At 36.8% G+C, this 25,157-nt stretch overlaps 1 protein-coding gene across 2 annotated transcripts in view; it reads right to left on the bottom strand.

Annotated features, from left to right (window-relative positions):
- The window catches only part of GALNT18 (polypeptide N-acetylgalactosaminyltransferase 18), a 210,502-nt gene that overhangs the window by 42,173 nt on the left and 143,172 nt on the right, over positions 1–25,157 (bottom strand). For both annotated transcript variants that reach the window (XM_052693155.1, XM_052693154.1), the window contains 5 exons: positions 23,544–23,727; positions 22,161–22,358; positions 19,549–19,663; positions 4,976–5,161; positions 1,848–1,985 (listed from right to left, as the gene is read on the bottom strand). In XM_052693155.1, the coding sequence (XP_052549115.1) occupies positions 1,848–1,985; positions 4,976–5,161; positions 19,549–19,663; positions 22,161–22,358; positions 23,544–23,727 (821 nt within the window). The remainder of the gene's footprint in view (positions 1–1,847; positions 1,986–4,975; positions 5,162–19,548; positions 19,664–22,160; positions 22,359–23,543; positions 23,728–25,157) is intronic.

The raw sequence follows: 25,157 nt of genomic DNA, 5'->3' as shown, positions 1-25,157 counted from the left end.
AAGAGGAAAACGTCACCATTTTAATTTTTTTTATTCCAGATGATCAAGCAATGCCCATTCAGATGGCTTTCGTAGCTTATCAGCATTTTAAAACTAATGGACATACCAGTAATTTGACAAAAAGATTAAGACAGCTCATGCACAGAAGCACTGATGGGTATCAGCAAGCAGAGCAGCTGACTTGCTTTGAAATATCACTCCTCCATGATAAGATGTGGTAAAAGCAGGAAAGCAGACATGAAGGAAGATGAGCGATGTAAGCAACTCTTTTATTATAAAGATTTGGGGATTGCATTTTTTTATTTTATACAGTGTTTCATAAAACTGCAGTGTATTTCATAAAACACTCTATCTATACCAATACATTGCCACAGCTGCCCACTATTTCATTTGTGATAAGACAAATAATGAAATCCAGCCTACTCACATTGTATTTAGTTGATGAGGATGCTGATGGATTGCAGACAGAAAGCTGGATCGTGTGCATCATTATACAGTACCTAAATATTCATTTTCTGCTGACCAGTGAGTTCAGTACTTCTGTAATGAACTCTCCTGATTCTTTTTGGTTTGCATATTGCCAGCAAAGAACGTTCAAAGGCTGATGAAAAAATCTCAGCAGAATATAAGATCATATAGTGCCTACTTGCTGACTTCCATTTTGATTTAGATGCTGCTGAATTAATTCTTAGACTCTGCAACAAGTACCTTAGCTACTCCACACCATAAGCAGATCCACACATCTATCAGCAGCTATGCTTCTTCCTCCTTAGGCCACCATCTATTGATCATAGTACTGCTGAGGGTAACTCTATACAGACTGTGGAACAGGTTCCTTGCAGAGAAATCTGATTTTGACATTGTTCTGAGCTATTTTGGAAGGTAACCATTATCTCATGCATTTAACAATGACCTAAATTGTTGCTGGAACTGTTTTTCTGTTATCTTCGGACTGTGTGAAAAGCCAGCATTATTTCAATTGATCATCAAAGGCATCACTGAACTTCGTGGGGCACATAATCACTTCATTTGCTATAAAAGAGCAGCTGCTCTTGTGGGCTCTCAAGGGACTTCTTTTTGTGAAGGAATGTCTTAAAATCTTTCATTTGTATGTAATGTAAGTACTTAGAGTTACATTTCCTATCTAGAACTTCCACACAAAACAAATTAACATTAAAAAAAAAAACACCAAATTTAATTCATAGGAATGAATTTTTGTGAATATTACACTGAATAGAGAATGTGAAAAGGACATCCTTGCTCTACTTGCTTATTATGCACCTGTATTAACTTTCTGTGCTCATCTTCCATGTCATGTACGCCTGTCCTATTCATATTGCAGGTTTTCTAGGAGTAAGAATTGTCTCTGCTTTAATTAGCACACTGCAACTCAAACCCGATTTCAACACCGACAAGGGTACTACTGTCACACAAGTAATGACAATGATAATTCCAAGATACAGACATTTAAGGCTCTGACTGCAATATTAAGGAGCCTGCAGTAGAGCCTGCTTTGCTAATTCACCTGCTGATTGCACTCCTTCTTACTGACATCTCCAGCATGTTTAAAAAATCATGCCTTCAATATCGAGTGGATTGTGAGCCATTAAACAAACAAACAAACAAAAAACAAGGAAGACAACAATGTACAGAATATCTCAGCATGAGCTACAGTGGAGCAGCAGCCTCTGTCAACTAACCAGCCTAAGAAATCATTTAAGTAGCGACTTCCAAGTTCATCTGGTTCTTTTACTTGGAGCCAGGCATTTTCTTCATGAATTACTTCTACTATTACTCAATTCCACCTCCCACCTTTTTAAAATAGGAAATGTAAACAAAGTTCTTACCACCCCATAGGCGACAGTATCTGAATACATTCTCATTTCTGGGTACACACTGACAAGATACCACCTAAAAGTCTTGCACTGAAGCTTCTTCCTCAGGGCCTTCCTCTCAGAAATATCACCAATATCAATTCCAGAGTCCTGCACATAAAACAAAAGGCAGAAAAAAAGCAGACAATGCATTACAATACAATTTTTTTCTGTATATTTTGACAACCCAGACTCACTCCTCACTGCAAAGATTATTCTGACCTATGATGATTACCAGCCTTTGGTCATGAATTGCTTCTGTTACCCACACACTCTGTAAACGCCCCTAGTAAGTATGATTTAGGTCACCATGGTGAGGTCTTTTACAAGTCTGCTCTGGTCAATGGAAATACTCCTAATGACTACAGTGGGGTTTACACCTAGCTTCCAATAAATACAACTGTTGTTTTCTAATTTCCTGGCACTTTCCAAATCCAAAAGTAATTGGCAGTTGGTAGCAAGCTGCCCTGGAAACAACCTTACTGCTGATGTCCCACTGTGGCCTAATCATTAGTATATTACACTTTCTGGCCATTTGTGAAGTCTGAGTTTATTGCTTCACTGCGAAGACCAGAAGAAGCAGCAGAGGAAGAAGCAGAGAAGAGCAGCTCACCTTTGTGAAATATCACTTATTAAATTTCTATGGTAATATAAGAAGAAAACTTGATATTTTTGTTAAAAGCAATTACAGAATGTTCTCTCCCCTAACTTCTATTCTCCTTTACATTTCTAGCTAACTAATTTCATGTGACATACTTCTTAGTAGATCATAAGATGTGAATGTCATAAAGTCCCTGTATATAAAAATCAATACATCATCACATTAAAATCGTGCAACAGAAAATTTCAGAGAGGGAACTAAGTGCAAATCCACGGCTGCTATTTGACTGAAAGTAATGCAAGACATTTTGCTCTACATTGTTCTCCATCACTTTTGCCTCAGAACAAAAACCACAGGATAAATAAACTTTCACTTTAGGGAAATCTTACAATATTTCTACTTAAGCAACAAACTCTAATGGCTATAAATATCCTGAAGCTTTTGTTGGCTACTGATATGATTTAAAAAAACAAACATTGGGATCACTGGATGACCTGGGTCACATATCAATAAGATATCCTTACAAGTACCAAGCTTTCTGAGCTGCTAAAGACTTCTTATTGCATTGAGTGAACACTAATTTGAAAAAATTAGGTTTTGCTACAGAAGCATTTTCAAACTGACATGACATTGGTTTTCACATTAGCAAAGTATAATTTTAGTATAATAGGAATAAATAGGAAACCAAGATTTGGAATAAATATTATAGGGGATAATGATTCCTCTCCCTTCAAACCCAGCATCCTTCAGAGAATTTCATGGAAACTACTCATTAATCTACTATTTTTTTCTGCCTCTAGCAAGTGACTAAATAGAGCAACAGGCTGCAGAGTGCTGTAAAACTGATCCCATGCACAAATCCTATTCCATGCACTATGCTGGCAATACTTGCCAGTATATCTGCCACTTGTATGAGGGAGAGGAGGAAGCAGGCACATGGCTACAGACATGCAACTTCTGGCACTAAAAAGGCTTCCTAGGATCAAGCACTAAACTGGTCCATTGCATCTCTGCTTTTTCCTCATGCAACTTTGCATGCACCAATGCTTGTTTCTTCAGCTTATTGTACGAGGAAATAAAGAGCATCTGGGGCTTCTGTAATCACATCCTTCCATGCAGCTGGAAAAGAAAAAGAGCTTGCACATGGCATACTGGCTTTATTACCAAGAACAACTGAGTGTATTCCTTCAATGTAACAGCAGGAAAACGGGAAAAAAAAATATAACTAAGCAGAGGACTCATGCATAGCTGTCTTCTGACACTTGAACAATCTCTCCTTGGGGTTTTTATAAGTGCTTTTCTGAATCAATTTATCTAAGCAGTTACAATGTCTACGCTATCTGAGATCTGCATTAGAACCCTTCAATACTTCAGAATCACACACAGGACTCCCAAGAGGGCAGTCATAGCACACTGTCAAGTCAAATTCATTTTTATTATCATTGTAAACTTTCAAGGATTAAAATCCTTGGAAAAATTTGACTGTAGGGCTTTCACAGATCTAGGAATTCTTCCATGAGAAAAACAAAAACAGAAAACCAAACAGGCCCTGTAGCTAACATCTTGGAATAAGATATTTCATGAAAAATCACAACTGTTAAAACTGAATTCATTTCAATTACCTACTGAGTCCATAACCAAGCACAGTTTTATCTGCTTCCAGGTAGGGAATTACTCCTAGAGTGATCCACAGTATTTAGCCATGCCATCTGCCTGTCCTCTCCACACGTCTCTCACAGTGAGACACACCTTTTTGCCTAAACTGGAGCTATGTTTGTATAGAAGATTTTCTCTTCTGTATTTCACTTTCAGTGTAATCTTAGAACAAACAAAGATTAAGCAGAAATATTAGCATCCAGTCTGATACCTGAATTTGACCTAGTCTATTGTCTCCAAGCAACCTGTAGCAATTTCTAAGTGGTGAGCAAACTCATGCTTTATAGGCCTATTTCAGCTGTCAAGACATGTTCCAGAATATTTTTAAAAACTATGTAGCCATGTGTCTTTGTTTTACAATTTATTGCAATGGACTTTCTGATATGTTGGTACTGACTAGACACTTCAAATTAACAAGTAATAATAACAATTTTGATACACATTTGTACGTAGATGTTAAAATTGCTTGCCCCTTGGTAGTACTACCTTAAAAATCTGATAGAGTTCTGTCTTTCTCTTACTGAAGACAAATTCAAAGAAAGATGTGTAACACAGATTTGATGCTTCTCTTTTCATATTTCTGCAACTATTAGGTTAAAATCTCCATGCACACTCATCAGTGAGGTTGACAAGGAATTAGTTTTTAAGGATAAAGGAATTAATTCTAGAAGACACAGCTACATACATATTTACACATATATGTCAGCATATATGCTATTCTATTTTATGCCTAGACGTAAGACATGCATACAAAGAAATCCTAGAACAAAATCATAACAGAGTAGGAACCAAAACTCAAAGGCTGTAAAGACAAAGCTTGCAAACACACGCCTTTGTGACTCACCTCTTGGGGTACATTCCATGCCATATAGACATGGCTCTTAAATTCATCCATCCAGACTTCAGCCACCCTCAGTGCATTTCTCCGAACGTGAGCAGTTAGATCTTCTGTGTATGGTTTATGCGCTCTTTCAATGTGAGCAATCCTGGAGCAAGGCAGAACCTCAACGCTTCCTCCACACTGCCACACCTAGGAAGAGAAAAGGCACTCTGCTAGCAAGAGGTCCCCTACACCACTGCTGTCCTTTAGAAAACTTACTGAAATTATTTCACTCTATGCTTGTTACTGTTACTGGGAATAACAGCTCAGGACTTATTTGTTGTTGTTTTACGCAGTTGTGGAGGAGATAATTATCACTACTTAAGCTTCCAACAGAATTAGCTGTAAGTAGCCCCTCATCACAATTTTCTTGGATGAATTAAGTTATCTTCAAGATTATTAAGACAGTTATTTATAATGCACCCACATATAATAATGTCTGGGTTCACGTTTTAATGCCTTGCAGGCATTTCTCTTAGATTATGCACAAACTCTCTCAGTGCACGCATGCACCATTCAGAATCTGGGGCTAGCCAGCCTTACATTACAGGGAAGCTATGCCAGGGAAGTTCTTAAGATCACCAAAGTTTCAAGGTATAGGAAGACTATAAATACAAATATTAAATAATTATAAATAGACCATGCTTATTTCTTTTGAGGAGGACTGTCAAAGACTAGGAAGTCTAATGAAAATGCTCTATGAACAATTTCAACAAACATTACCTTACAAATGATAATACATTTGTAATGTAGGTTAATATACCCACTCCAATGTGTTTTCCAGTTTTGACCAGTATCACAGTTGAACAAATGTACATTAAACATCTGTACTGCATTCATTTCTAATCTCCTTTCTCTGTTCTTTCAGCTAATGAGGAAATGTATGCAGCCTTAACAGTCAGTGATGTAGTTGGAACATTTTACAAATGTTTTTTTGCTATGTATCTCAAAATATGTAAATTTGCTAGCAAGATCAAGGTAGCCCATTCTTAATTGACTAGTGTATGCTGCTCAGGAAAAAAACATTTACGTACTCAAATCATCTGATCCTGCTCCTGAACAAGTATATCAGCATTCCAGAAACAAGCATGCTCCTCTAAAAAGTGACAGTTTGCCTTTACTGCTAGGAGAGATTCCTGAGGCTTGGTGGTCTATATCAAGAAAGCAAAAAATGAGAATGAAGGTGCTCCTCCCCTGTACAGCCCATTCAGGAATATACATTATTCTGCCTGTCTCTCAGCCGCCAGGGATTTGAGCTGGCAGATCATGTTCTGGAGCTGGTCTCACGCCCATCAGGTGTGTCTGTCCTATAGGCATATGCTTTACTAAGGAGGTGCTTTGTTCAGTCATTCATTTTATATATTTAGACATCTAGCTTGAATACAGCATTTAGGCATTTGGCAGCTCCCGAGACCAAAAAATGTGGCAAGGATTCAGAATGCATACAAAGCCTTTTCTGAACTGGTGCCTAATTGCAGTCAGCATATGCTGAGAGAAGAGATAGAGCCTTGGTTTTCAAAGTGCTCTGGAAGATGAGATATCTCATAGACCTATGGCACAGTCAGGAAGGGAACTGAGATGACTGTGATATGTCTGTGTCCAGATCTTGGAAAACTGTAAGAGTAAATAAATATAAACGCTACCAACAACAGAATGAAATTGAGATGTTCATAAGTATTTAAAATGAAATAGGCAATCAATTTGGCACAAGAATAAATAATCTGGAAATAACACTTGTGTTCTTTCTAATTTTCAATCAAAATTAGCAAATCAGTTTAACAAGCTAACAAAAATACTAGTTCTCAAGGGTTTAATTCTAACTGGTTCAGCTATAATTCCCAGCAAAGATTAAATGAGAAGTATCATTAGTCTTCACTCACTCAATATCTGCTTTCAATCCAAGCCATTTCTCAGTACAACACTGACGCACAACCATAAATTGTTTCAGAGTTATTCACTATATACTGTTTAAAGCAGTTTAATAGAAGACCAGAAAGATGTAAAGATGGTAATAACTTTGCATAGCACGAGGCAATTCACATACCACATGCCCAGCCTACTCTGCCTAGTCTTTGCTCACTGTAACTAGGGATAGTATTGCTCTAAATCCAGCATATTAACAGCAAATCTTTTGTGGGATAGTTGGAGTTATATCTAAATGCCATCTCAGCAACAAACTATGTCAAAAATTCTGTCTATAAGAAGCTGAAATAGGGTCTGAAATAAAAATTTGAAAAGTGCATTCATCTGTAACTTCAGTATTGATTCAGTAATTAGTAGAATCTAATTTGACTTCATAATGAAGTAATAGATGTTTTCAAAAACATCCTGAAATGACCAAGCCTTTCATACCGTTTGTAAATAAGATTTTACCCAGTACCTGAATAAAATCCAATTAATCTAACATAGCAGCCACCTCTTTGTCTCAGACAACTTCAGCCTTCGTTCCATTTTCAAAGACTAACTTATTGCTCTACAAGAACCATGAATTCACTTAAAAACTTAATGCTAAGAAGAAGCTGTCAATACAGCTGCTGGCTGAACAGATAGGTTGCATTAAACAACTTCAAAAACAAATCACATTATTTCTGACCAAAAACCTCCTGCAAACCATGAAATGTCATTAGCATACAGCAAAATTGGACTAGCTGCATATGCTAATAGTTTGTATATATGACGATAAATCCTGTAATTAATGATTTTTTTTTTTATTTTTTTTTTAAATAGAGGAGACCATGAGTAACAAATGTGATTTGACAATATGGGAAGGATAAGTTTCAGTGTGGACAGTGGTTGCAGTTTTTCACAGCACTAGGCAAGTAGTGCTGCCCCAGATGTAGACTACAAAGCCTTGCAGAATTTTAGGAGAGCGAAAGGAGATGCAGTACTCTATAAAGGCAAAAAAGCACAAATCCTGACTTGCTCTGATAGTTAAGGACAAGCCATAGTATTTTTCTCACCCATAGGCTCTTTTTGCCCATAGCATTACAGTATAGTGATAAACATTTTTAGTCCAAATGCTTCATTGTACTTTGAGAGAGACCAGCCGCAAAGAAACGTAGGGAGTCATCAAAGTGGGTTTCCAAATAGCATGATACTCAATAGACTCTGGATTTTTAGCTCTTCAAAATGTGCACAGAGTTTAGCTGACCCTACTATGCTAAATAATAAACACTATAACAAGCAGGATATATCAGTACTAAACACTATCACAGGAATAAATGACTGCTGCAGAAAGTATTAGTTTCTCTTTGTTCTTCCCCAGTTATATTTGCAATAAGGAAATCTCTTGCAGTTAGGCCAAGAACAACAATTAATTCATTCTTCCTTCGCTAAGACCAACTGCTCAATTCAATCTTACCATTCCTATCTCCACTCTCCTTTTCTTGTGGCTACAACACATTAGCTGGGAACATTACACATGGTTGAAACCATCCAAAGAGTGGAAGACTTTTCAAGACATTCAGAAAAGGTATAAATCTTACAACAAAAGTTGCAAGCTCAGGGCTTATTAATTAATTAATTGATTTAAACCAACATCTTCTGGTGAAAGACAATTTTTAATTTAAAAAAATATTTTAGTATTAAGAAATATATTTTCTTCAAGACAGTTCAGAACAAAGCCTTTTATAGTGGCGAGATTTCATCTAATGAAATTCTTGTAGACAAGATTGTTGTTAAAGTTAAGAAATAAGAATGGAAACTGAGGGGTCTACCTCTCACACCTTCATACATTTTTCCTGTGAATTCCACAACTTTTGCTGCCATTAGTAATCTTATTAGTATTAAATAATACTTATTAGTATTAATCTAATTAGTATTCAAGCTTTAAGCGTAATGAATAGCATCTTTTCAATTCTCCAGCACTGTTACTTTATGTAATGCCTATAAATAAAGGTTTAAAATTATTGTACTTTGGCTTTTATGTGTTTATTTATTTTACAAATTAGCATCATTGACTTTAGTAGAAAGTCTAAACATAAAAGAGTTTTTACGACTTTTTGGTTTGTTTTACAATAGGAAATGGTTTGAAGTAAAACATTTTGCCTCTGAGTGTCATGTCCCTGCAGTCAGTAACATACTTAATGACAAACTCATTCATAAAGAAACTGGTAGGAAGAAGCTTGAATTTCCTAAATGATTAAAAAAGAAACGTAGCAATTTTTCCTGTTGCACCAAAGATCATTCACCTTTGGTATCAAGAAACTGTTGGCAATAGTCTCAATATCCTGTAAATCTCTAAACCCACATATACACTTTATCATCTTGATACAGTAAATGGCAATCCACATTTCATTCTGTAAAAGCACCAGTTTTCAAACTATACCATGGGGGCTCAGCTTTGCCTTAAGACAAAATCCTGGCAAAATTGTGCACTTTTTCCTTAAAAAAAAACAAAAAACACAAACAAAACCAAAATGCAATGGACTGCATTTCTGTGGAAATACTCTTAACATCATTGCTGAAGCCTCAGCAATGCAGAAAGCTTGCTTTCCTTTGGAAGATTTTCTTTGTTTTCTGCTCCTGTTGGTGTACTTTGCAAAAAGAATTCTGTTAGAGAAAGAACAAACTCCTTTTAAAGACCACACAATTTCCTTCAGCATGTCTTCAGTGCTCACTTCCAAAAGGTTGTCTGAGAAATAGCTATATATTCCTGTATTTCCTAAGGAGGTTCATGTATTTGGAATACCTTCAATAAGGTCTTACAGAGCTTCTTCCACTTAAAAGGATTCTGTCATCACTACCAAAGGGTAACAAAATTCCAGAGAAAAATGCAAGGTATGAAGGCACAGTAGCAGTGCCAAGGTGACTTCTAACACTTAGTACCTTGAAAGACTAAAATCAGCAGAGCCTACCATCTGAACTAAACAAAGTGAGTGAGATATAATAGGAACATTAAAGAATGCAGAGAATCTATTTGAAAAAGGGAGGTGGAAATCTACCTCCCTTTTAAGTTCTCAATTGTTGCAGTATATGCACAGGGATTGTTCCAGCTCTAAGCACTGCTTACTATTGATTTATTGACATCACACATTCACACGTGCACTATAATTGTGGCCCTACACCTGTGTAAATTTATGTGCACCAAGTAGCCCCACAGAGCAAACATAAAACACATTCTTTGCATTAGAAGGGTCAGGAATGCATATGAGATGTAGAGCACTGCAAAGAGAAGCAGCTGGTGGCACAGCACATCACCTGCTGAAGGTGTAAGGGACTGAAGGCGGCACTCCAGTGGGATAGCACAAGTAGGACAATGGCAGAAGCAGAAACACATCAAATTGATTCTTCAAGCATTTTTAAAGACATAAGCACTTATACATCACTATGCTGTCACACCTTACCCATTTCCATCTAAATAATGGCAGTAGTGACAGCATTCGCATGGCCTGCAGTATGGACCAGAGGCAGATGACATTCTTACACATGCCTAAAATAATCTGGTCAAAAGCTTTTAAGGCAAATTTCATTCATTCCCGTAAAATATTTTACTAGACAAAGAGTCTACATTTCGATGTGCTTGTGTTTTTAAATTAATATCCTTTAGAAAATCCTTTTAAATTACACTTAAACATATTTGAAATTGCATGTTTAATCAAAACAACTATAATTCCAAAGGTGATTCTTCCCCTGAATATTTAATTTGTATTTCATTATAAAATGATATAGCACTTCCCTGTTAATAGTGTTTCTTTTTCTCTCTTTAATCACTGAGTGCTCTTTTCATGTTGTGGAAGCTTAATCTAATAAAAATACAAATCCTACATGATGTTGAACAGTTTATTAGCATGTACTGCACTCACTAAACTGCACTAAATTTACACGGATCGTACAGCTTCTCTAAGAAATGATATGACTTAGTTTGAAACCATCATTTCATTTTGACTGCAAACAAAATTTTTTAATAATTAAGTAGTTTGTTGGGATTTCTCAAAAAGATAAAGTAATTTCTAGTTTCTGTGAAGTTCACAACAGACGAAATTAAAAAAGCTCATAGATGCCTTGAAGTAGAAAAAAATAATCCATGTGAATTAATTATTACTATGGAAAAAAAAAAAGGCACTAATTACCTTTAACATATGTTTGGGGAAACAATTTAATGCAAAAAGTAGTTGTGAATCTTGTTAATCATTTACCAACAGCCAATAATGAGGTCAGTGCTTTACAGGCAAGTACAAACAAACTACTACACCATGAGCAGGGTCTGTGAACGTTTTGATCTGCATATTCATTTTGGTATCTGAATTGCTAGTTCTCTGACAGCTGGCTGTAGACAGGATAGGGAGGATGGTCACATACAAACTACTGAAATCCATGTGCATGTTTCCAGTGGCATACAGTGGGCTTTGAACTGGACCCTGAAAGTTTTTGGGTTGTTATGTATGCTTGGGCATCTGTCCCTATAAAACTAAAAACTATGCTTGTATGAAATACATTAATGTTTATTTAGGTGCATCTCCATTGAAGTAAGATAGTGTTCACCAAATAACTGCAGTACTTACAATTAGTATTCTTGGTTTTGGTTAATGTTCCCCAAATTCAGCAAGAAACCATGCACCTTTTTGCTTATTCCAATGGTCCCAGACAGGGTGCTCTCGTTAAAGAAGTCTGCCCCAGCAGTAGAACTGAATGCAGAGTCCTGTCGGAGTCACATAAACTCAGAACGTGAGAAATTGGAATATGGGTGGACGGTAAGAAAAAGAAAAAACACTGCTTACTCAAGCCAAGCTTCTGTTTTACTCCCAGCTTCTAGACACTGAAAGGGCTGGAGAAAACAATCATGTCCTTGGTGTACACTCCTGCAGAGCAGAAAATTGGGGTGTAACGATTTCAAGTGACTGCCTACAGCCGATCTCAGAACAACATGCAGATTGTTGCACATCCGAGACTGCAGAGAAAGACTTCTTTTAAATTACTCCTGCTGTTTTACTGAAGTCCTTTGAGGTTTTTCAAGACTCTTCTACTTACCATCATACAACCCTCTCATATTTTCAGGTAAACATACATTTGTGCACTGACAGCTTTTTTCTACAACCAAGATGATAATACAAAATGTACCCTCCCCATAATGTAGGAGAACTTTTAAAAGAAAATAAAAGAAAGCCCTTTAACATAACTAGAGTCGTAGCTAGAAACTCTCAATTTGTAAAATGTAAATTACCCCTTCAATCTTACTTTTGAAGTCATCCATATTTGTCTCATAAGCCTCATTTCACATTAATAGTGCCTTTACAGAAGAGCCTAATTGAAAATGTAAAGATTTTTTCCAGTATTAAATTATTTGTTTTCTTCCCCTTCCAGTTAATCATTTCATTATATTCTTAGAAATTTTTGTTGTTCTGCAGGGGTTAATTTTGCACTTATCCTCATGAGCTGTAAAACTTTCACCATGCATTATTAAACTACCTATGTTGTGTTGCTGTTTGTTAATTGCAGGAAGCTATTCTATACCTTGCTACAGGAGATAAAACACTTCAGGAGTCACTGAAGGTGTAAGATTTCATTCTGTTCTATTTCAAATTTGTCTATCTCATTGGCAGGCACAATAATTACGTGACATAAATCACAGCATTGTCAAGTTTATGTCAAGAATACAAAGTCAAATAAATCACTTTTCCCCCTAACAGGTTAAAACAGTAAATTGAATAACTAGGTCCCCATTGGCCTGGTATTCACAGAGCAACATATCTCACCCATGTTCACTAATGTTTTTGCCTTTCTTTCACCAACCACAGCTGCACTCAGCTTGATTACTCTTGCTGACTTTGCAATTATCCTGAAGACTTGTAATCAGTACCAGAAGACCAAGCTGAAGGTGCTGTGATGTTTAAAGTATTTGGCTTTTTGCAGCTTCAACCCAAACACCCTAGGTCCTCACTGAATCCATCTTGGTCATCTAACCAGTTATTTTACAGTACAATTCCTTGTCCTCTAACATAGGTCTTTCTGTAATCTTTATTCTATTAGATTACTCACTCAGTCTTGCAGAACTAAGAGCTCTCAACAAAGATTAAATTCCAGGCAGATTCCCCTTCTCCCCCTACCCCCCAAATCACCTTAAAACAATAATAAACCATCTTCTCAAATTATTCCAAGAAATAACACCAGCTAAAATGTTACTTCCGCCATGCTGTGACATAAGGCAAAGAGAGATATTCATGAGGCTACTTTATTATGCTCTGATTAAATTGTATATGACCTGAGTACACGGATTTATAAGTGTGTACTGACTTAGAAGTGTTTTACTCCTTTCTATTCCACTGTAAACAACAATTTCCTTCCATAAAACATCCAGATGTCTATATTAAAGCTCTGCTAGTAATGTGCAGCCACACAGGCACAACGAGTGAAAAGGCATCTGTGAGAAATCTCCAAGTGCCTCTTCCCCCTACCTCACAGGGTAGAGCAGTGCGACACATTAGCTGGTGCTCTTACCAATCCTTCACTTTCCTCAGGGAAAAAAAAAAAAAAAAAAATCCACTGGAAAATCAGAAATAGTCTCTGTGTATAATTACACATACTGTAGTTGCAGGTTACCTGCTGGGGCGCTCATGAGAAATATGGGGAAAAAAAAAAATCAGCTATTTTACAGGAGGCTTGACACAAAGGAACAGAAAAAGACACAAAAAAAATCAGTTCTTGTTGACGTCCCAACTGACACCTGTCTAGGCAGTTTAGAAGCAATTCCTTCCTTTATTCTCAATAGAGGCCATTTATTTTTCTGATCAAATGGCAGCCCTAGAAGTAGAGAATTTTAGTCTATTTCATCTTGGGATTCAGGATGTTAATGTGGTGAGAACATTTCCAAAACAAAATTAACTTTACCAATGAGAAGCCACTACTGGTTATATAGAGTGCTAGGCAAGTACTTCCACTTACCTGCAATGCCAAGAATTTTTTTTTCTCTTGGTGAAAGGGTGAGCTGTGAAAAGCATTGGCTACTCCTTATAAGTAAAGTTTGGTTAGTATTTACGATCTTTTTCTTGCAGAGTTCAGTCTAATAATGTTCTCCTTTTAATTTATAAAGTGGATGAAAAGAAAAGATTTCTCTGATACATTTCTAATGCAAAGGTAAAGAAAAATCACAATTTTCAAAAGGAAAATTTAAGTGTTATCGAAAAGGAGCAACTAAGAATGCTCTTCCTTCTGCATTTCTCAGTTCTCTCCTCCACACATCACCAGCCCAACATTACTGAACAGAATCCAACATCATACACTAAGGACTTCTCCTATAAAGTGAATCATTCCCCAGTGAAAAGGGCTACAGCCTACTTATTGAAATCAATTTTAAAACATGACTTTAAGACCACAGCAAGTAATGGCAGCTGATAGTGCAAGAATGGGGGACATCTAGATTCATTTTTCTGAAGGGAATTGGGGGAAATATCCACATGGCTCTGTGGAGTGCCATGGAAGGACCCAGCAGCACGGACAAAATGGATGCTATTCAAACCCTGCTGCTCTCTCTCCAGGTAAACACAGCCATATGAAAATTTTCCTAACTTTTTCTGCTCCCTCCCAGTTATTTTTACCTCTTGGCATTCCCGCCCCCCAGCTTTCCTCACACGACAGTATGTGAAGCAGCATGGCAAAACACGACTTGATTAACATGGAACATATTCCTGCGGTTAAACGAAAAAGTTGAAATGTGAAGCTTGTCCCTGAACTGTATGTGTTCAGATAGACAGGATACAGTGCAGCCTTTCAGATGGCTGCGCTGGCACAGGCCAAGCAGGGGTGTGGTGCAAGCCTAACAGCAACAGGAGGGCAAGGAGGAGGAGGAAATTTAAAACACCAGAGCTGTTTAATTCTAATGTGCTGAGACTGCAGCCTGATTTATGCATTGTGCAAAGCTTTTCCTTAATGAAAATTGACACCTATTTATATGTAGTATGTTTATAATAATTCATGGTCTATATTAAAAGTACTGACAGGTAAAATTGCTGGAAGCTTCTAAGAAAAGAAGGAAAAATTCAAAATGCTTTGAGATATAGACATTTGGGAGCAAATGCAAGTATATCTGCACTCGCTCATGAGTATCAAAAAGAACACTTCTACAAGAACATATTAATAGAAAGAGATTTCAAGTGAAAAACCATAAGGGTATGCAAACACTTTGGTTTGGAAATGATTGAAAATGTAAACAAGCAATAGGCTTTTAGGCACAGAAAGGTAGAATGGGCCAACTAGCCAGCAGTCTACCATTATGATCCCAGAAGGGGATGTAGGGGGAATTTGAAAAAGGGAAAGCAATTACATAAATCTAGTTAGAGCTCAATCACCTTGCAATAAACAGAAAAACATAAAGGGGAAGTCACCACAGGCATTTAGAAAAAAATGGATTGGGTAATGGTGTGACAGGCTTCTAATGTTCTTGCTCTGCAATAAAGGGACCATATTACATAGCCAATACCCCAAAGAATTCTGAAACATTTTCTAGTCAAAAAACTCATTCCTACTTCTCTGTCCATAAGTCTCTCTCCTTTAGTTTTCTACTCCCAGAAAAAGCATCAGGATCAGCTTCACTTCAGCTCAACAAACAAACATTTAGACCAACAGCTAATTAAGAAGGTATATTTATTATAATGCTATTTTATAACAAATCCAACTTATAAATTCAAGTAGAGTGCCATAATCAGTTTGAACTATAAATGCAATTTTCCCTCTAGGTCATCTGATGCAGAGTCTTGATGTATCTTTCAGTGGGAGAAAGACCCATTCCTTTTCCATTAAAGAGCTATTACACTCTAACAAAATTTTCTTTTACCCATTTAACAAAGCCATTACATTCCTGTGAACATAAGTTCATCTGCATGCACAAAGTCTTTCTCGCACACACAATTACTCTAAGTCAAAGCCCGAGCTTACATTCCCTCAACTCTGATGATGACTTAGTCTGTGACCTGAGGCAAATCACTGAATATTTGTTCCTAAAAAAATGTTTGTCATAACAGAGCATTTGGAAGCTCCATCAGACACGCAGGTTGCTTTAAAAGACAAAATGATTGCTGCAGGCTTGTTCTTGATAGGAAATCTTCTGCCGGTATCTGTAGAAACTGTGACAGGCCTCTAAGATGCCTGCTGAAAACTATTCCTGAACCACCCAGTGTGGGATCTAACTGAATACATCTAATTGATTGCAATGGATTTGTAGAGGCCACTATGTAGAAGCTTCTATTTGCAAGTAATGCAAGTCCAAACACAGCCTGAAGGAGAGCCTACATAAAGATTATAAATCTCAGCCTTATACTCACACTTTGTTTCTGCTATAAATTGACATTTCTTCTCTTAAATAAGCAATGTGATTCCATCTCACCGTCCAAATTTAATCTCGTCCCTTAGAAGAAAACTTAAGTCCATTTAATTGCAAATGATCACAAATAAACACAGTAAATGAATCTTTCAGTAATCTCAGACTGAGTGAGTAAGCGACTGAGCGGTTCAAAAGGGTGCTGCCAAGTCTTGCATCAAACAGCCTGCCTTTGTTTTCTTATGGATCAAATAAATAGCTTTGCAAGAAAATATCTGCTTGAGAAGAAAATACTGTGTTGCTTCTAAGATTCAAAACACATTCCTGTTTTGAACTAATTTTTCAATTCAAGGAAATGGAATTCTATTAACATTAGATTATATATGTTTAATATCTTACAAAAACTATTACAATGCCATAGACAAGGTAAAAACCTTACAAGTTAATACTCCAAATTAGAGATGAATACTGCTGAGAGGAGGAACTAATTCACATCAGAATTAAGTGGATAATCCTCCACTCTAACAGCTATTTTCTATGTCTTGTTACTGCTTACCAGCAACCAATGCTTTAGATTCAGTTCCCACTAGTTGGGATGCATATGCTCATGCAATAAAATTAAAAAAAAAAAGTCTCCACTGCATCAGGATCAGATTCCTAGCCCTATACAGTGAAAACTCTGCTAGTTCAACTGAAAACAAACCATTTCAAGATTTCAGAAGACACAGTAAGTGATTTTTCCTATATAATGAAAAGACATCCTGAGTAAGTAGCCTTTGCTTCTCAAGAAGAATCTCAGCCAGGAGATTAAATCTTATCTCACATTGTTGAAGATGCAGCTGCCAAAAAAGCGAACGGAGAATAAGGCTTTGCCTCTGCACATAGGCACAGAGATATCGGCTTATGCAGTCTTGTAATCGCATGATGCTCCAGCTGGTATGCCTGAGTTTGGCCAACAGTGGCTTCATTTCCTCTGGAATGAAAGTACTATAAGGACCTTGTTCAGCTTAACATGCTTAAGGTAAACAAGTAGCTCAAATGATCCTTGCTCTCGCTGCTATTTCTATAGTTGAATGCTATCTTACCTCATTCTGAAAATATCTTTTCTTAAACGCTTATTGCATAAAGTTTCTCAATGAAGGAATTGCTTTCCTGTACCTAAGTACTGCAAAGGGAACAGGCTGCTTGAATTTTGCTAGGAAACTCGGAATGTGGAAACAAACAAAAAAAATCTACTCCATCAAATGAAAGAATGCAATGCACATCATCCTACTTGCCAGACAGCCTAGACACCAGGCTAGTTTGGGCACACTTGATGTCTGCTTCCCCTCCCCTACATGGTAATGTATAACACACAGCAGAATACAAGGTGAGGTTTGTTGTTTTTTAAACAAAGAAAATAGTGATGAAAAATGAAGCAAACAGAGCAACCCGAGAGCATCATCTTTAAAATGGAAACATTATTTTTTGCACTAATAAAGTACTTGCAACATAGTTTCTGTTGAATAACTACTGCCTTATTGATTCATAGCAGGCTCTGCCTCTGAAAGCAGCACAGAAAATCTAGAGGTAATTATTTGGTACTGCAGAGACAGGTGTGAAATCTCCTTCTGACCTACTTAAAGGAGATCAAATGGCACCAGTAAGGGTGAGTGCTAGGGATGCAAGTGAATGACACAGCTGCTGACAGTGCAGCAGGACATTCTAAGCAGTCATCTGTATTTTGTCAGGAAACAGTTATGGCCGCAGGTACATACCTGTGAAGTGAAGGAAGAAGCAGGTGACTGAGGATAGGAGCTTGCTTATAAAGCTTAGCAACAGAGGAAATAGTACAATGATTCTCAGAAGCTCTAATATTGTACTATACAGTTACACTCATCCTGGTATTATCTAGGATATGCTGAGAACTGTAAAAAGAGTTGGTAATAACCTGCTGAAATATCTGCTCAGAAATTTGTTTTGATAGAGCCAGGAACACAGATCCAAGTTAGGATAAAGTTAGATGAGGCAGCATACATTATGCTACCTTGCACATTACAATCTGTTACAGATAAAAGTATTTTATGTAGGTCAGGCACTGCTTCACTGGAGACAGGGAAAAAAGCCATAAGGAAATCAGAGCTGGGCCTTATTCCAATGATCCAGTCTACTCCAAAGTTTCAAATGTGAAAAGATTTGTGTCTCCCTGATCTTGTCTATCTAAGCACTCTTCAAGAACAACTTCTGCAAGACTAAGTATAGCAGAATAGACAACATATTTCTCACGATGCAGAACCAGATATAACTCCTTACTCTCACATGGAGACTAGTTTTGTCAGTTGAAAAAAGAAAAGTAAAATCAAAGTGACACTAATTTTCAACTCATTGCAACACTGAGCTGTGAAATCAGGTTTCAGGAATAGAATAAGGCTCTCTGGCTCTCACAGCCAAGAGAACGGTGTTATTAAAAGAAGCAGTATTGCATTTCTCTCTCCCTCTCCTTACAACTGTACTCTAATGTAACAGAATGTACCTGCACTTTTTGCAATATCATTTTATCTCTGACAGGTGGTAGGAACAGAATTGCAGAAACCCAAAAGTAAAAATGAGGGGTTTTTTTTGTTTGTTTTTCTCATAGACTTATCAGAAAATTATTGATTTTTAAAGACAGTTTCTTTTTTTTTTTTTTCACTAATACATAATTAAGTGTTTTTATTCTGGTAACCAAAATGCACAAAATACAATGGCCCACTAACATTTCAATAGAAGGATTTAGAATATAGTTTTTATAACACACATCATTCCATTTTTCATTACCACCTATCAAGCTAGGAAATTCTTTTGTATCAAAAAAACCTGAAAGATTCTCAAATGGAACAGCACTGTATTTTTGGATGGCATTTAGTTGTGAAGAGAGATAAAAGAGGTACACAAATCACAGGAAATACTACATGCAGTACACAAATGGAAGAAGAAAATGCGCACTTGTGCAACTTCAGTATTTGAGGAATACCTTCAATTCCCCTACAGAGGGAATGTGACATAAATGCCTGCATATTTCAGTTATCATCTGTGCAGAATTTAGCATTGTTGGCTGTATGAAAGAATACCCATTTCTGTATTCTATCCTTTACCATATAAACTCTTTTAAAAAAATATGCAAACTTTTGCTCTTTTGAGTTATACTTCATTTTTACACGCATTCATCCCTACACTGGCGACTCCACATTTTTTTCCCTGCCCCGTAATGAAGATCTGGTTGTATTTTAAATGAAAGCTACCAGTGTTAGGTGGATACAATTCTTACCCTGATTCCAAGTTCCACATTCTCTCCTCCATATACTTCCATGCCTTCATCTAGTAAGCCAATCTCTTGGAAATATTCTCGGTCTACTATGAAGCACCCAATTAATGCAGGACTTCTGGAAGAAAAAAAGCAGGAGAAAATAAAATTAACAGAATAGAATACACATTTTCATTATTCAGAAATTGATTAAATTTATCACTGCTGGGTTCAGGAGCATGTCAGATTCTTAGGGAGGTTTTTCTCAAAGAAATTACAGCTTTGTCTTCCAGTGTCTTTGACTCCACAGTGAAATAAGCACTACCGAAGGAAAACAGATTCAAAATGACTGGACAAACACATTCACCAGAACACATAGGATTTACGTTCTCACAGTATTAGATCCAAGAGATCCAGCATTTTTTATGGGGCATCAGACATTGTAACCAAAATGTGGAACAGTTTGCCTCCACTAAGTTCTCAAGTTTCTTGTCTGTGATAATCAACAAAGCTACCCAATGATGCATGGTTTTGTGCGTTTGGCCAGAAATGCAGTTCATCTGCATTTAAGAAAACATTTATCTTTAAGCATATTTTAAAGAAGAGGTAATTGCTTGAATAGGAACTTCCAGGTCAGCTTCAATCCTGAATCAAGAAATGCCTAACTTACCAGTATTCCATAACACCAGCCTATTGTGCTGAACCAAATCTAAACAAGTCACGTATCTTTACCAAACCTGTAAGCTCATTTAGGTCACGACCTGAATTAGCCAACTTCTACTAAGCAGAGCTAATATCAAGAAGGTAAGAGTTCAACTGCCGAGTTTAATTTCACCTGTAGGAAATGCAGAGGAAGAAAATGCCAGGTAGTGTGGACTTCTCACTTGTTTGCCTACCTTATAATGCATATTGACATGAAATAAAATGTATTTTCTGACTATTATGCAGCTATTTGAAACTCTGAGAACAACAGGATATTAATTAGCAGTACACCCTGCCACTTACTAGGAACACTCAAATTGCACTCATCTGCTTTCAAACACTTTACAGGATGTCTTAATCACAATCTGTACAATTCTACAGAAATTTATGCGTTTCTGCCTTTGATTTGAAGTGCTATAGTACATGCTTCCATGCTTAACAGCAATCAGAACTTGTCCTGATCTATCTGAACTATCAGAAAGATTCTTTCTGATATATTTACAAATGAGGAAATTAACTTGTTCTTGTTTTTAAAGTATTTTTCAGAATACTTGCTTTTTTTTTTTTTTTTTAAATAATTCTAGAGGCACATCTGAAGACATGATAGATACCATGAATACATGTAGATTTAAAAAAATAATAATAATAATTTTCCAGCACATGCACATACTGTATCTCACTGGAAAAAAAAAAAAAAAAAAAAAAAAAAAAGGCTCCAGGGAAAGAAAGAGCTAGGAAAAAAAGAAAAAAAAAAAAACAACCAAACTAAACTAAACATCCAGTATTCTTAAAGGACTTTTACTCCAAAATACAAAGTACAGAACTTTGAGATAAAATGGAACCGAAGATTTGCTTTTCATCGAGCATAACCACCTTTCCCTAAAGAATCATCATAGTTAATACACGTTTGCCTCTCCAGGAATTAGTGAAAAATTTCAAAGTATTTTCATATTACTATCACAGTTCATTAAAACATGAAACACTTCTAATGATGCGGAAATTACCACCTCTTTATGTCTGTGGCAAACCTGTGAATGTTTGGCTACTACTTTTCAATTCCAAGTCCTGTTCAAATGACCGTCAGCTGGGTCAAAGCAGTTCAGTGTGTCTAAGCCAACAACTCCCAGAAAGAGATGTTTGTTTGAAAAGACAGAACTGCTGGATGAAAGATACCCCTTGTACAGACTGTGTGGAATAAGTTGCTACTGATGAATCCCTCATGCAGCCACTGCCATTTAAGGTTCTGCTTTGCAGCTGGTGAAATCAGTCTTCATCCTTTCATTCTGCAGAGAGCTACAGTACAGGTACTAATGACCTCCTTGATATGAATGCCTAGACAACAGAGATGCAGAGATGATTCAGAGGTGTCTATCCTCCTTCCAGAGATAAAAGTATTGTTCTCTGTTGGCCTGAATCCAGAAATGAAAAGCAAATACAGAGGTGGGGTGTATCAAAGTAAGGATTTAATAAGTCATTGATAACACGTTGTCGGTCAATGAGAATTAACTCCTATGATGTAACAAAGCTATAAAGCTATGTGGTAGTACTATGAAGAATACAGCTGTTAGAAAGACTCTGTTACATAATGCATTTGCAAAGAAAATGTCATTACTGGCCCATTACCACTAAATTAGTAGACAACATTTGGAGACTGAAGGGCTGCTGAGCATTCAAGTCTACTCTTTCACTTTGGCTAAGTATTTAGCCCCATGCTAATAACAATGAAACCTATTTTAAAAGATCTCCTGATAAAAGTTTTTTTAATGAATGTGTAGGGAGACAAGGAGAAATGCAAAAGAGGACAGCTCAAGGACATCATCTAATTTAATATTACAGTCAGTAAACTTATTACATAGCTGAGACCACTCACCATCTGTCACATCTAGATGAGCATTTCCTGTGGTACACTAATCTGGGTCACAGTTGCACATTACCTTATTGGAGCAGTTGTGTTCTCCAGTTTCCACCATGACTTAGGGGGGTTCAGGTAACGACACCATAGCTCCCAGTCAAACCCTTGTGCTGAGAGGGGATATTCTTCTATTTCAAAATTATCATACTTAATGTTATCAAATGATGGAGAAATGACCCTTTTTCTGTTTTCCTTTATCCTAGAGAGCACTGGTTCAGCCCTAAAAAAGGAAAGAAAAGAAAAAGAAAAAGATGACTATGTCAGTAGAAGGATAGCACTGATGGACATACCAATGTACACTGTGCATTTCAGAAAACCATTCAGAGCTCTCTTTGCTCTGAAATGGAGATGGGGCAGAGTAAGATCTGCCCCAAAATAACACACTGCACAGTTTTATCTAGGATGCCCTGTTATTATCATTAACGTTAGCTGGAGAACTGAAGAAATTACTATCTGCATACTACAGAGCATTTACATACTTGCTACCAAATAACAATAATTTCAGGCTTTCAGTATTATCAAGAGCATGAAGATCAGAGTTAATAATAGATTTATCCTATGGACAGCACTTCCTGCCTTTTTACAATCTTTTTAACTCAAGAAAAAAACAAAGATATTATGTCTGGATCAAACAAGCTCAAATATATTTTTTAGCTATGTGCTACTTTTGCACAGAGCAGCAATGTTGAGAAAAATGACATAACTTTGTTTACACTGTAGAACATAGAAGAAACATTATTTTTTATTAAAAGGAGGTCAATTTCCTTCAGTCCTTTGCCCATAAAGGGCATTACTGGAGGGAGCTGATTTCTGAAAAGCCAAGGCATAGAAAATAGAATTTTTTCTCAGTAGTTTTACAGGCCATTATTTGGATATTTGGAAGCTACACAAATGCTAAGCATTTTCTGTTTCCTGAGAACAATTTAAAATATTGCCCTGAGATATGAAGAGAACTCAAGAAACACAGAGGAGCAAAACCTGAGTCAGAAGTGTGCTGCTTCTAACTGCAGACATATCCCTCATATCTGTAACTAGCCCACCTTTCTCAGCTTCTTCATGCCAAAATTACCATTTACCGCTTATTTATAAGAAAAAATGCAGCAATACATAATACAGATATTTTAGATACAGGAAAAACGTGCATGCACTTAGCATGCAATTTTCACATAGAGTTAAATACATTGTAGTTACACCTCTAGATAGCACACTGAAAAAAATATATATATCTAGATTACATTACATAGCACAAATGTATTTTTCATGAATATGCCCACCTCTGAAACTTTTTATTAAAAGTATCAGAATGCAAGCTCACCCTTTATGTGCAAGAGAAATAGCATTTAGTAATTTATAAATAGTGCTTAGAAACGTGCCTTCTTTAAAGAAGGTACAAGCAGACACATACCATCCCACATTGAATTCCACATGGGCATCAAAGAGAGCAACTACTGGTGCTGTGGCTACTCTCCATCCACTGACTCGAGATCTAATCAGCCCCTCTTGTTTGTTGTGTCGGACAACCTTGATGAAACCAGGCTTACGGGCATTCACTTCATCAACATACTTCTTTAGTTTCTCTTTGAGTTCTTCTGCACAAAGAAAAGAATTGGATGTTAACAGGAAGCATCAGTTTGCCAACATGTGAAAATCTGTTCCTCCAGCAAAAAAAGATTCTTTGCACAGAGGAATACTGCATGTTGATTTAACTGCTATGAGCTTTCAAGTTGTCAAATCTAAAAAGAGACAAAACAACAACAAAAAAGCCACCAACAGAAGGACCGCAAATTATATAGAAATAAAAGAATTCCAAGTGTAATAATCCAGCCTAAATGATTGCCAGAATCCTGTAATTGTTGAACATTAACATAGATAAAGCCACTAGATAAAGTACTCAGTCACAGTGGACCACAACTACATAAGTGCATATTTTGTTACCATAGCAGCAAATAAGATAACTATCTCATATTCCCAGAAAAATACGCCAAACTTACTAATACTTCAAGAAGAGGAAGAATAAAATGAATTATTTATATTTTTTCCACTGCTATTTTGGAACTTCAGCAACAACTTTCTTCCTCTACTAAGATCTTCCACAACGTCTGATGCTTTTTTAGTAGCATACAGACCAGCAAATACAGAAGAGGTAATCTAATCCTAATTAAAATATGATAACCTTTTTTATCAGCAGTTATTGCATCTCTGGCCTAAAGACCACTGCAAGAGGAAATACAAAAGGTAGAACTCAAATATGCTGTTCAATATTATTAACTGAAAGCACTGTTTACTCCTACTGCTTATTAGCATTTCTATGTTCTATTTACTTTAGGAGAATTCCAAGAATTCCCTCAGCACTGTTAAATGCCCTTTCACCCCAACTTCTCCATAATCCATAAATGTCTGCTGTGAGGCCGAACAATGGTCCATGGTTATGATGTTAAACTGGATATCATCAGATCCGCATTCCAAACTAATGCAGTCTTGTCTTTTCTGTGAAATCTTGAGCAAGCCACAATTTCTTCATAAATTAATGAATAATCATAAATCACACAAGCCAGGTATGCTCATCTGCAGTCCTAGTCCTGATGGTTCACAAAGTGAGAGCACACATTACTTCCCAAGTGATCTTAGGAAGCAGGTTTCTCCCCAGAAACATTTGCTTCCCAGACAGCTCTGCTCCTCCCAGTCCTGCATATGTCATCTGCTAGTTACTGAGTTCTCTCTTTCTCTTTCAGTTCCTGGCCTATACACCTTACCAGACAAGCTGGTCAAGCATGGTCTAGTTGTCCTAGAGAGAGAAACTTTTTAACTCAGGCTTTCAAGGCCAAGCTATCCCTTGACTGTAGCTTGTGATGCTCTGACTAGCATAAAATAAATAAACTTTTCATTACATTATCCTCCTATTAGCCAGACTAAAAGGCTTATTGTTTTAATTGGCATTAGCTGCACAACCTGCTTTTGGCTGCAAGCAGGGAAGACTTATGCACTGAGTCCACCAACTTCTTACCAGCAAAAGCCAATT

Source organism: Tympanuchus pallidicinctus, unplaced genomic scaffold, assembly GCF_026119805.1.
Source record: "Tympanuchus pallidicinctus isolate F22 unplaced genomic scaffold, pur_lepc_1.0 scaffold3, whole genome shotgun sequence".
Taxonomy (NCBI): domain Eukaryota; kingdom Metazoa; phylum Chordata; class Aves; order Galliformes; family Phasianidae; genus Tympanuchus; species Tympanuchus pallidicinctus.
The sequence above is the reverse complement of the archived record's forward strand: the minus strand, read 5'-3'. Positions and strand labels throughout refer to the sequence as shown.